This window comes from Rhinoraja longicauda, chromosome 13, assembly GCF_053455715.1.
Source record: "Rhinoraja longicauda isolate Sanriku21f chromosome 13, sRhiLon1.1, whole genome shotgun sequence".
NCBI classification, from domain to species: Eukaryota; Metazoa; Chordata; class Chondrichthyes; order Rajiformes; family Arhynchobatidae; genus Rhinoraja; species Rhinoraja longicauda.
In genome coordinates this window covers 22,446,458-22,460,295 of record NC_135965.1, presented here as the reverse complement: position 1 = coordinate 22,460,295, position 13,838 = coordinate 22,446,458, and the positions used below count along the sequence as shown (strand labels likewise).

General features: G+C 43.7%; 1 protein-coding gene across 1 annotated transcript in view; it reads left to right on the top strand.

Annotated features, from left to right (window-relative positions):
* The window catches only part of LOC144599054 (IgGFc-binding protein-like), a 188,162-nt gene that overhangs the window by 48,635 nt on the left and 125,689 nt on the right, over nt 1–13,838 (top strand). Inside the window, exons 28-36 of the mRNA XM_078409777.1 lie at nt 1,646–1,754; nt 2,206–2,300; nt 3,590–3,766; nt 4,853–5,052; nt 6,441–6,585; nt 8,822–8,887; nt 11,311–11,448; nt 11,895–12,151; nt 12,785–12,869. Of these exons, the coding sequence (XP_078265903.1) occupies nt 1,646–1,754; nt 2,206–2,300; nt 3,590–3,766; nt 4,853–5,052; nt 6,441–6,585; nt 8,822–8,887; nt 11,311–11,448; nt 11,895–12,151; nt 12,785–12,869 (1,272 nt within the window). The remainder of the gene's footprint in view (nt 1–1,645; nt 1,755–2,205; nt 2,301–3,589; nt 3,767–4,852; nt 5,053–6,440; nt 6,586–8,821; nt 8,888–11,310; nt 11,449–11,894; nt 12,152–12,784; nt 12,870–13,838) is intronic.

Below are 13,838 nucleotides of genomic sequence, written 5' to 3'. Positions count from 1 at the left end.
CTTGTAATTATTCAAAAACCTCCCTCACCTGTATGTACCTATCACTCACCAGTCCTGCCCCTCCTCTCCTCCAGCTTTCTTCCCATCTGTATTTCCCAATCACTCACCAGTCCTGCCCTCCTCTCTTCCAGCATTCTTCCCTCCTCCAGCCACAATCAGTCTGAAGAAGGGTCCTGACCCGAAATGTCACCTCTGTATGTTCCCCAGAGATGCTGCCTGACCCACTGGGTTACTCCAGCACTTTGTGTCTTTTCTTATAATGCTTTGATGGTCACCGAGTGTATGCATACCCTTTTATGTCTTTAAATGTAGGAGTGGTATTCATTTTTAACTGCCAAACAACTGTTTTGAGAAAAGAATCCAAGTCTGTCCAACCTCTCCCTGTAACTAATACTTCTAAATTCAGGTATCATTCTGGTAAACTTCGTCTGCACCCTTTCTAAAGCCTCCGCATCCTTCCTGTATTGGGGGCGACCAGAACTGCACACAATACTCCAGATTCAGCCTGACCAAAGTCCTGTAAAGCTGCAACATGATTTCCTCACTCTTATACTGAATGCCCGACCTACAAAAACAAGTAGGCCACATGCCTTTTTTAGCACTAAATAATAAATTCCATATGCTACCAATCCGCCTGTCACCCTGTGTGTATCTCTTTAAAGAATGATGTTTACTGGACTCTTCTACTCTTAACATGTTACTGGTGACATTTGTTGGATATTCATTACTAAATAATTATCAAACCAGTGGTGCAATGGCACAACAGCTAGAGCTGCTGCCTGACAGAGCCAGAATCCAGGGTTCCATCCTGGTGGAGTTTGCACGATCTCCCTGTGACTGTGTGGGTTTCTTCACACATCTGAAAGGTTTGTAGGTTAATTGGCCATTTAAAATTATTCCTCGTGTATAGGTGAGTGGTAGAGTCAGAAAGTTATTGATCAGAATGTGGCAGAAATAAAATGGCATTAGTGTGCGATTAGTGTAATTGGATGCATAATCGTGGTCACGGTGGGCTAAAGGATGTGGTTCAGAGCTGGATTATTCCATGGCTGAAAGACTTACTTTGCACCAGATGCCGTTATATTTCAACCAGTGCCGAGAAATCTATTTTGACGTAATCTGTTGATAATTTATGTATTAAAGCATTTTCAACAGCATTATTGCAAAACATTAGAAATGGAAAAGACATTTCAGGGAGGAACCCTTCATTGTCACAGAATACTTTGTTTTAGTTTTAGAGATACAGCTTGGAAACAGTCCCTTCGGCACACTGAGTCCACGTCGACCAACGATCACCCCATTCACACTTGTTCTATCCCACACACTAGGGACAATTTACAGAAGCCAATTAACCTGCAAATCTGCACATCTTGAGGATGTGAGAGGAAACTGGAGCACCCAGAGGAAACCCACACGGTCACAGGGAGAACGTACAAACTCCGTGCCGACAACACCCGAGATCAGGATCGAACCTGGGTCTCTGGTGCTGTGAGGCAGCAGCTCTACCATTGCACCACTGTGCAGCACATTTCCAACAGCATTATTGCAAACATTAGAAACGGAAAAGACATTGTCAGAGCATACTGTCATCAAGAATTGAGCAAATTTCAAACGATCAATGGAAACTTTTTTTTGTATTATTTAGGTAACTCCAACGATAACCCTGATGATGACATTATTATGCCCAATGGCAGTTTTGCAGCAGACTCTAATATGCTTGGAGAGAGTTGGCAAGTCGATAACGGAGAAACTGAGTAAGTTTACCACCAATTGATGTTTTGGGTCAAGACCCTTCTTCGGACATAGGCACAATCATATTTAAGTACAAGAGTTTAAGATAGTCGATTGCACTGAGGCAATATACAAGAATCACCACATTTTCAATGCCATTTTGTACCCTTGAAGTTTCAAAGTTGTTAAAAATGTAGAGTCTTATCTTGGCCATAAAGGCCCGCGGTCCTGGTGGCGGCACTGGGTCGGAGTTGAAGGGGTCGGACAGGCCAGGCAATGCTGTCGATGTTCTCCACAACTGCTCTGACGTTCCGTGCCGCTGAAGGCCGTGTCCGGTCCGCGAGCTCGGCATCTTGGAGCGGCAGCCACTCTAATGGAATCCCAGGCTGTTGCAGGGTCTCCAGCGGCCCACCACTGACACCTCGACCTGCACATATTTCTCATTGCATTTGTTTCTTTTATTTGCAAATTTAGGTGTAATCATGGCGGGAGCGGATTTCAATGTGACCCAGCTGATAAGGAGAATGCAGAAAATGATACTGCTTGTGGGATGATTACAGATCCAACAGGTAGGCATAAAAAAATGAAGCAACTAGTTACCACAGATAACGTACATAAAACCTATAACCAGACAATCCCCAGAATGATCTCAAGCTGATAATTGTGGGATGTAACTCAATTGTTGCAATTCAATGAAGCGATTTCTTCTGTCCACGACCTGCCGTTCAGTACATTTTTCACCCCTGAGAAAAAGATAGACATTCTCACTATGACAAGACACGCTCCTTATTTATGGAAAGCACAAGAGATTTCATGGGAAAATGGAAAATAAGCCATTGGTTAAGAATTCTAATTCAGCAGAATAATGAATGTGCGTAAATATGTTGTAGTTGGAATCTAACGGAGAGATTGAGTAATTTAAGTTACAGTATCATATCTGAGGACAAGATATTTTTTACTAATAAACTTTATTCAGAATAAAATATATAAAAATATATTTAAAAATATATATATATATATGGACAAGGTAAAGATTTTTTTTAATGTCATCATTGACCCATTATGGCACCATATTTTCAATGACACCATTGAATGTATAAACATTGAGTTTATCTGACATTTTTGCACATTTTTGGTTTTATATATATGTATAGTGGTAGGAGATAGATAGATAGATAGATAGACAGATAGAGAGACAGATAGACAGATAGACAGATAGATAGATAGATAGATAGATAGATAGATAGATAGATAGATAGATAGATAGATAGATAGATAGATAGATAGATAGATAGATAGATAGATAGATAGATAGATAGATAGATAGATAGATAGACAGACAGACAGATAGATAGATAGATAGATAGATAGACAGATAGATAGATAGATAGATATCCTACCACTCATGTGGCCCCCTGGGGTGACATCCTTTTCCTTGTTTGAAGGGACCCACCGGACTCAGCCCCTGGACACTTGGACAGGTGCTGGGATAGGAAAGGTTTCGAGGGATATGGGCCAATTGCAGGCAGGCGGGATTCGTGTAGATCGGGTCGGCATGGGAAAGTTGGGGTAACTCAGTGTGTCAGGCAACATCTCTAGAGATTCCGTGACATTTCAGGTCAAGACCATTCTTCAGACTCTGTACAAGGGTTCCGATTGAAACATCACCTATCCATGTTCTCCAGAGTTGCTGCCTGACCCACAGAATTACTCCAATAAAAAAGCTTTTCACTGTACCTCGGAACGCATGACGATAAACTAAACTAAACTCATTGTGCCTTTTTTTCTAAATTTGGTTGCCTGGAATAACGTTCTGAATTGGAAATTTCCGATTTAAATTTAAATATTTTTCTTTCAGGATTATTTAAAGAATGCCACGCAAAAGTTCCTCCCAAGAATTACTTTGACAACTGTGTCTACGATGTGTGCGCTGACGGAGGGCTGTCGACGACACTTTGTTTAGCCCTGCAAACCTATGCTGCCTTGTGCACACAAGCAGGAGTGTGTGTAGAATGGAGAAACAACACGTCATGCTGTAAGTTATACTCTGCAGTACATTGCCAATCTCTACCCTGTCCAAAAATCAAAAAAAATCTTTAGTCGCTTAATATTCTCTCAGACTATTTTGGAACATCAGAAAAGTAATGAAGTAATGGGTAAAATCATTGAAGTGTTATCAAGCGATATATTCAGCAACAGCATGCTGACCCATGCTAAGTTTGTGTTTGGCCACAAAGTTCCAAAACGTGAAAGGGACTACCCTTGCTATCGATGGAAGAACATCACCATGGGGTAACATGGAGTTCCACTACAAACATACACACATGCAAATTGTCCCTCGTGTGTAGGAAGTGGATGAGAACGTGGGATAACATTGAACTAGTGTAAATGGATTATCGATGGTCAGAGTAGACTCGGTGGGCAAAAGGGCCTGTTTCCATTTAGAGACATGCTGGGTCTCTAAACTAAACTTGGAACACTCGGCCAGCGTGGTGGTGAAGACAGATCTGATAGTGTCGATTCAGAGGCTTTTAGATAGGCACATGGATATGCAGGGGATGGAGGGATATGGATCATGTGCAGGAAGAGGAGATTAGCATCATGTTCAACACAGACATTGTGGGCCAAAGGGCTTGTTCCTGTGCTGTTTTATGTGAAAACAAGGAAAAACAGATGCTACTAATCAAAAAGAACACAAAATGCTGGAGTAACTCAGCAAGCCAGGCTACATCTCTGGAAAACATGGATCACTGACGTTTTGGGTCAGAACCTTTCTTCAGACTGATAATGTATTACAGCCGGTCAGGCAGCATCTCTGGAGAAAAGGAATAGGTGACATTTCTGGTCAAGACCCTTCTTCAGGAAGAGTCTCAGTTTGAAGAAGGGTTCCAAAATGTCACCTATTCCTTTTCTCCGGAGATGCTGCCTGACCCTCATAGTTACTCCACCATTTGTGTGTATCTTTGGTGTAAACCAGCATCTGCAGTTCCTTCCTACACTGTAGGAATAATGTATGACATTCTGTGCATGACATAATATGTTGGATGACTCCACAATTATTTTGAATAAGCTACACTAAGTGAAGAGAAGTGATTGTTTATTACCTGCATGCTTTCTTTAGCACCAACCTGTCCTAGTGGTAGCCACTATGAGACTTGTGGCACAGGTTGTCCCACTACCTGCATGGAGTCATCTGCACCTGACAGCTGTCTTCTACCATCTGTTGAAGGATGTTTCTGTGACCCTGGATACACTCTTAGTGGAGACACCTGTATTCCGAACAGTCAGTGTGGCTGTGAGCACAACAACAAATATTATCAGGTAAATCCATTTGCTTGTAATAATCACACAAGTTGCTTGAATATAAATGAATTCAAAATGCATTTAAAAGAAAGACACACAAAGCGCTGGAGACACCCAGCAGGTCAGGTAGCATCTCTGGAGAAACTGAACATATTAGTGCTTCTGTCAGCATCAAAGACAGACAGCAGTTACACTGGAGGCTGGTTAAATAGTAAAACGTAGATACGATTCCCGTTGCTCCCTGTTCTGCTACTCCACATTGTGGCCTTTGTTGGGTTCCCAAGCCTGGATTTTCTGCTCGTGAAGCTTCTTGGGTATGGACTCTGCGCCAGAAACATGGAGATGGTCAATAACGCAATGTAGCCCAACGTTGTCCAACAACCCTAGAGCAGCACAGATAGACACAAAGTGCTGGCTGATGGGTGGGTGGACAAAGTTCAGAGATGGGGATAGTCTTTGAGGTCCCTCGTATCCAGATCACTCATAGTCTCCAAATGAACATAAAATGTTTTGGGTTTAAATGACTCTTTTAGAACTTTTCTTTGTTGTTTGCTACGACAGAAAAACATGCTTCCACCAACCTGCGCAGCAAAACTCAACACTACAGACCTGCCTCAGTGTCCATCCCTGCTCCCCCCACCTTGATTTGATTCCCGAGATTGTCCTGTGGGATAAACGCACATCTGATTTCCCTCTGGCCAGCCTTTCGGTTAGCACACCCAATAAAATGGCAAGGAGAAATATTTTTCAGACAGATTTGTTTTTAATGTTATTTAAATAATAAATTATTTGGGCTTGAAGTAGCACGATTCCTTTCGTAGCGCTTGGTTGATCTGTGAGTAAACAATGGCCACCTTATTCTGTGCCAATGAAATGATATCCTGTTTCCATGCTGTACGACTCTTTGACTTTTTAACTACAAGGCTGCTTCGGCAAGGCCACCAGCATAATCAAGGACCACTCTCACCCCGGTCACTCCCTCTTGTCCCCTCTCCCACCAGGCAAGAGGTACAGAAGTGTGAAAACGCACACCTCCAGATTCAAGGACAATTTCTTGCCAGCTAATATCAGGCATCTGAAGCATCCTATCCCCAACTCGAGAGTGGTTCTGACCTCCCATCTACCTTCTTGGAGACCCTCAGACTATCTTTAATTGGACTCTACTGGATTTTATCTTGCACGAAACATCATTCCCTTTATTCTGTGTCTGTATACTGTGAATGGCTTGATTGTAATCATGTACAGTCTTTCCACTGACTGGTGAGCACGCAAAGAAAAAAGCTTTTCACTCTGCTTTTCACACGTGACAATGAACTAAACTTCAACCTTCAAATGTATAACCATTCAGCTATTTCTCCATTTGAACCATTTGCTTTAACAGTGTCATCTTGTTGGATTTGTTTCAGAGGTATGAAAGCTGGCTCACATATGAAAACTGCACAGAGCGCTGTACATGCATGGGCAACAACGTCACTCTCTGTAAAACCACGGCGTGCGGACTGCATGAGATATGTGGGATATGGGATGGAGTTCTGGGCTGCCAGATGCAAGGTGAGTGATTGTACGAAAAGAATAAAATACAGACCCACGACTGCATAAATGTTATTGTTCGTGGGACCCACTGAGTCATTGCATTTGTGAAATGTCAAGATGTTTCAGACATTGAATCCTCAAGACTGCTTTGAGTTCAGTTTTTCTATATTTCTAGTAAAAATATACTAGCTAATCTGCTTTTTAATTCCATTTCCCATCGATGGAAACTGTTGCTAGCTGATTAATTAAGTCAGTATTGAAAGTAAATGTTTTCATGGAACAGTAGAGCACAGGAACAGGCCCTTCGGCCCACAATATCTGTGCCGAACATGATGCCAAGATGAACTGATCTCCTCTGCCTACTCATGATCCACACTCTTCTATTCCCTGCATATCCATGTGCCTATGTAATAGCCTCTTAAACACCACTATTGTATCTGTCTCCACCACCACCATTGGCAGCACGTTCCAGGCACCCACCACCCTCTGTGTAAAAAAAACATGCCTCGCACATCTATCTATATACTAAAACTCTCGTTTGTTCCCGAAATACAGCCAAAACGGTACACAGTAGTGCAACAATTTGAGGCCCACCTTACTCACCATTGGCCTGCGGTTCAAATGGTTGTTATATTTTAAAGGTTTTTCACTTAAAAAAATTTTGTAATCACTTTTTAAACTTTAATAAGTTCCTTTTCCGCTTGCCCTGCCCATCAGCCGCGCCTGCGCAGTAATACCTCCGTCACAATGACGTCAATGAGTGTTCCACATCACAATGGGAACCCAACGGGTCCGCGCCTACGCAGTTGGGGCCCATTGATCTAATACTTATGTACCTTGAAACTATACCCTCTAGTATTTGACATTTCCATGCTGGGAAAAAAGTTCTGACTGCCTACCCTATAATTTTAGGGTCTCTCATACTTTTATATTGTTCTATTAACCATACCCAGTACTGTAATTTGTAACAAAAAGGTTATTTTGACATTTTGGGTCGGCACCCTTCTTCAAACTGATTTACTTTACTTTAGTAGTTACCTTGGATACAGCATGGAAATAAGCCTTTCGGCCCATCATGACTGCGCAGCCAGCAATCACCTCTTGCAAAGTTACAAGGGTCACTGGCACGAAGCTACACACCTTCATTGGGACCTTCATTGTGCTGCTTTTTATTGGAGTGAAACAGAATGGTTGAATTCCTGGCATAGCAGGAGGCCATTCTGCCCATCGCGAGCATACCAGACAAAGAACTTTGCAGTTTTCTTGTTTGTTCCAGTTTTCAGTGTGTCACCTTCTAGGTTGGGGTTTTTCAGCTTTAACTTTAATCCTCTTCCTTTACATCTTCCAGTAACATCATAACCACATAATAACATCACCCTCATGATTTTATACACCACTATAAATTCACCGCTGAGCCTCCTGCGCTTCAAGGAATAAAGTCCTATAGGTTGAGGTTCAGATTTATCATTGTCACGTGAACCGAGGTACAGGCAAAAGATTTGTTTTGCATGCGATCCAATCAAGTCATATACATAGTTACAATCAAGTCCAACTCAACTACAATAGGTAGAGCATAGGGGAAGATATATAGAGTGCAGAATATACTTCTCAGCATTGTAGCGCTTCAGGACCATGGACAATGTCCTATGTCTGCAATGGGAAACAGGTGAATCAGGTAGCACCCTAGCTTATGGAAGGACCGTTCAGAAGCCTGAAAACAGAGAAGAAATTACTCCGCACTTACAGGTGGTACGTCCTTTCAAGTTTTGGTATCATCTGTCAGACGGGACCTGGTAGAAGAAGGAATGACTGGGTGGAACAAGTCTTGGGATTATGTTGAGCATGGAGATGGTAGAGAAAAGGTTTAGCAGAATGTTGCCTGGATTAAGGGATAATACCTATGAGGAGTGGTTAGGAAAGTTTGGACTGTGTTCTCTATAACGCCGGGGGTTGGGGCGAGATCTGATAGAAGTATGTAAAATGATGAAAGGCATAGATGGGGTAGACAGTCAGAACCTTTTTTTCTAGGGTGGAAATGTCAAATACTAGTAGGCATAACTTTAAGGTGAGAGGAGGGGGTTGCATTCATCAGCAGCCTGCATGTGTGGAACAGACCAGCAAACAGCGCAGCACATCATTTTCGACTGCACTGTCCTCTGTCCCCCTGGTGGAGGGGTAGACCTCACGGCCCTTGACAACAGCACATTGCACTGGCTGGAGGGCATTACATAATTTCTGCTGCCTCAAACGCAAGAAGCCTGTGAAGCAGCTGGCGTTCTGCTGGGCGATTGGAGGCAGCAGAGCGGCTGTGCAGACAAAAGTAAGTTGCCTATCTTCTGCTTTATCCCTGCATCTGATCAATGGAGAAATCCGGGATTTAAATAAAGCACATTTTCCCTCAGAAACCGCAGCTGCACACGAAGAAACAACAAGGAACTGCAGATGCTGGCTTACAAAAAGACACAAAGTGCTGGAGTACACTCTTTAGTTTACTTTAGAGGTACAGCATGGAAACAGGCCCTTCAGCCCACAGAGTCTGTACTGACCAACGACCATTCAGTACACTAGCACTATCCTATACACTAGGGGCAATTTACAATTTTTACCGAAGCAAATTAATGTACTGGGAGTGTGGGAGGAAACCTGAGCACCTGAAGGAGACCCACGCAGTCACAGTGAGAACGCACAAACTCTCACAGACAGCAGCTGTAGTCAGGATCGAACTCGGGTCCCTGGCGCAGTAAGGCAGCAACTCCACCACTCTGCCACTGTGCCGCCCTAATGGGACAATGATGGGCTGAATAGCCTACTTGTACTATGGCATATGAGCAACTCAGCAGGTCAGGGAGCATCTCTGGAGAACATGGATAGGTGCCATCTGGGTTCTCCACTGGAGATGTCTGAAGAAGGATCCGGATCCAAAACGTCACCCATCCAACTTCTCCAGCATTTTTGCTTTTTTTCCAGCTGTTAATGAGTTGTTTGAATATGGTTACACAAATGATGTTTAGGTATTTCCATTTCATTGTCTACTTATGAATTGTGCGGCGTAGCAATATTTTTGAGTAACGTCTACAAGATTTCTGACGTTTACAAGTTCTCATTACAAGCTGCGTTTGCATGCATTGATTGATTTTCTGTCACCATGTCAGGCGAAGATTTAAAAAACTGGTAAAAATGGTACAAAATTCATTCAGACCTATTTTTTGATCTGTTTCTGTTTAATTCAGATCTGTTTCAGATCTGTTTCTTGATTCTCCTACCCTTGGTAAAATGTTGTGCATTCAAAATAGACAGTGTACATTCAGCTCGGGACTCCTCCTCAATGTCTTTATGGAATTAAACACAAAGGAGGAGGAACTCAGAAGCAGGCAGCATTTAGGGTGTGAATGGACAGACAGCATTTTGGGTCGGTACCCTTCTTCAAACTGATTTACTTTACTTTAGTAGTTACCTTTGTTTAGAGATGCAGCATGGAAATAGGCCTTTCGGCCCATCAGGTCTGCGCAGCCAGCAATCACCTCTAGCAAAGTTACAAGGATCACTGGCACTAAGCTACACACTAGGGATAATTTTCACAGTTTACTGATGCCAATTAGCCTACAAACCTGCACGTCTTTGGAATGTGGGAGGAAACCAGGGCACCCAGAGAAAACCCACGCGGTCACAAGGAGGATTCGTACAAACTCCGTTTAGAGCGGAGCACCCATTGTCAGGATTGAACCCAGGTCTCTGACACTGTGAGGCAGCAAATCTACCACTGAGCCACTGTGCCGCCCTGAGGGTTTGGTTTGGAAGATGTGATCGGGTTGGAGTCAGGTGGTGGAGATGGAGGTTGGACCTGAGACCCAGAGAAACATTGGAAACAGAGGGAGGGGTTGAAGGTATGGTGATGAACTGTCAGTCCAGTTCGAAAGCAGGACAACATTGAACGTGAAGCAGTATAGCACAGGAATAGGCCCTTCGGCCCACAATGTGCTGAAAATAACGTTGAGGCCAACCCGCCTCTGCCTGCATGTAATCCATATCCCTCCATTCATTGCATATCTATGTCCCTATCCAAAAGTCTCTTAATCGCTGTTATCGTATCTGCCTCCACCACCACCCTTTGCAGCGCATTCCAAGTGCTCACCACCTTCTGTTTAAAACAAAACTATTCCTGCACATCTCTGTTAAACCTTGCCCCTCTCACCTTAAAACTATGGCTGCTTTTCTTTGACATTTCTACCCGAGGAGAAATGTTCTGACTGTCTATCCCATCTATGCCTCATAATTTTATATACTTCTCTCGGGTCTCCCTGCAGCCTCTGATCCAAGTCAGTCCAAACTCTCCCTGAAGCTAATACCTGCCTAATTCAGGCATCATTCTGGCAAACACCCTCTGCACCCTCTCAAAGCATTGAGAGAAGATAGTCACCTGGAATAGCGTGATATTGAACATATAGAGTTATTTCTACCTGTTGGAGAAACTGAGAACTACAGATGCTGGTCTGAAGAAGGGACCCAACCTGAAACATCACAGATCCTTTTTCTCCAGACTCTAAAAAGGGGTCCTGACCTGAAGCGTCACCCATCATTTTTCTCCAGAGTCGGAAGAAGGCTCCTGACCCAAAACGTGACACGTCTGTTTTTTCCAGAGATGCTGATTGACCTCTCAGTTACTCCAGCATTTGATGTCTATCTTTACTTCTACCTGTTGCTGAGCACATTCAATCGACTGATCTGACTGTATGAAACCCACAGGTTGTTTCTGGGATTGTAACTTTGATAGTGACCTGTGCCAATGGACGCAATCCAAGGCCGACACGTTGGACTGGAAACGCATCAGTGGGCCGACACCCTCGCCTAACACAGGGCCCACCTATGACCACACCACTGCAGGTAGGTTTAGTTTATTTTGTTTAGTTTATAGATACAGCGCGGAAGCAGGCCCTTCAGCCCACCTAGTCTGCGCGGGCCAGAAATCACCCCGTACACTAGCATTATCCCACACACTCGGGCCAATTTACAATTTTTACCAAAGCAACTTAACCGACAAATCTGTACATCTTTGGAGTGTGGAAGGAAACTGGAGCATCCAGAGAAAACGGTAAAGGGGAGAACGTATCATACGATACGATAAAACTTTATTCATCCCCGGTGTGAAATTAGTACAAACTCTGCACAGACAGCACCCGTAGTCAGGATCGAACCCGGGTCCCTGGCACTAAGAGGCAGCAACTCTACTGCTGCACCACTGTGCCGCCCTTGTGAGGTGGCACAAGGTCCGTGCTGAGTCTTTGCACAGTGGGTTTCTTCCTGACCGACAAAGCTTCTTGTGTGCACAGGTGGTCACTACATTTACTTGGAAGGCAACGATGGCAAACCAGGAGACCGAGCCCACTTGGTCAGCCCTCCATGTGCAAACGGAGGGGCTCACTGCATGCGATTCTGGTACCACATATTTGGAGTGGCCCGAACTATGATGTTGAACGTTTACCAGGTTGAACATGGAATGATGAACCTGGAGTGGTCGGTGACTGGAAATATGGGCAACAGGTGGATAATGGGAGAAATAGACTTCTACCTCCCTCCAAATTCACAGGTAATCTGCAAGAATCAGACATGAGGTCCCTCTGGATGGGAGAAATCAGGGAAAATCAACGATCAAGTGGAAGCTATTTAGCGCATTGTGACTGTGATCTAGTTAAGTTTAGCGACACAGCACGGAAACATACCCTTCGGCCCACCGAGACCACGCCAATCAGCAATCATTCTGTACACTAGTCCTTCCCACACACTGGGGGCAATTTACAATTTACAGACTATTCATCAGTACACATGACACTTTGGAGATACAGTGTGGACACAGGCTCTTTGGCCCACCAAGCTGACCAACCATCATCCAGTACCCTAGTTCTATCCTACAACTATAGTCAATTTACAGAGGCCATTTATTCCGCAAACCTTCACATCTTTAGAGTGTGGGAGGAAACCAGAGCCCCCGGAGAAAACCCACGCGGTCGCAAGGAGAACGTACAGAACTCCATGAGGCAGCACCCCGAGTCAGGATTGAACCCTGGTCTCTGGCACTGTAAGGCAGCAACTCTACCACTGTGCCACTGCGCTACCTAATTGTATTGGATTGTATGCAAACAAAGCCTTACCTTGTGTCGAGGTACATGTGACTACAAAGTAACTAGAGTGCACTATGATACTGTGATCCTTTCTCTGACAGATCATCCTTGAAGCAGTTCGTGGCAATGACTACCGGAGTGATATTGCTGTGGATGACATTTCCTTCCACGCCGGATGTTGTGGAGGTTGGTTTGACGTATATAGGAGCTCCTTTGGTTTTAAATGTGAACAATACTTATTCAAGCATTGGTGTCCGCGATGACGATCAATGTTGCACTGATTCTCCTTCTTGATGCACAGTTGACAGTAACCATAAGACTATAGGACATAGAAACAGAATTAGGCCATTCAGCCCATTATGTCTACTCTGACATTCGACCATGGCTGATCTATTTTTCCCTCTCAACCCCATTCTCCTCATAACCTTTGATGCCCTTCCTAATCAAAAACCTATCAATCTCCGCTTTATAAATTGACTTGGCCTCCACAGTCGCCTGTGGCAATGAATTCCTCAGAAACACCACCCTCTGGCTAGAAATTCCTCCTCATCTCCATTCTGAAGGTACGCTTTTATTCTGAGGGTTTGCCCACTGGTCCTAAACTCTCCCACTACTGGAAACATTTTCTCCAAGAAACAGAAACATCCACTCTGTCTAGTCCTTTCATTATCCGGTAGGTTTTAATTTCCCCCTCTGCCCCCCCCCCCACCACATCCTTCTAAACTCCAGCGAACATAGCTTTCAAACACTACAATAAATGGTGCCATAAATGTGCTTTACTAGAATGTTATCAAACAAATGTGTGACACTGTGAGACGTAAATGATATTCGGGCAAATGATCAAGAAATTAATCAAACAGATAGAAACTGCAGCAAATAGTTTGGGCAACATCTGTGGAGATGTGGAGAGAGGAGATGAACTAAGTTATTAGAATACTGTAAACAGCAGGAGAGTTGTTTAACTCCCAGGAAGATAACAAAAGTGATGTAAAAGTGATTTAAGGTGAGAGGGGAGAGATTTCATAGGAACCTGAGGGGCAACCTTTTCTCGGATCGGTTTGGTGGGTTTATGGAAGGAGCTGCCAGAGAAGGTAGCTGAGGCAGGTAAGATAACAGCATTAAAAAGACATTTGGATGGGTACATGGATATGAATG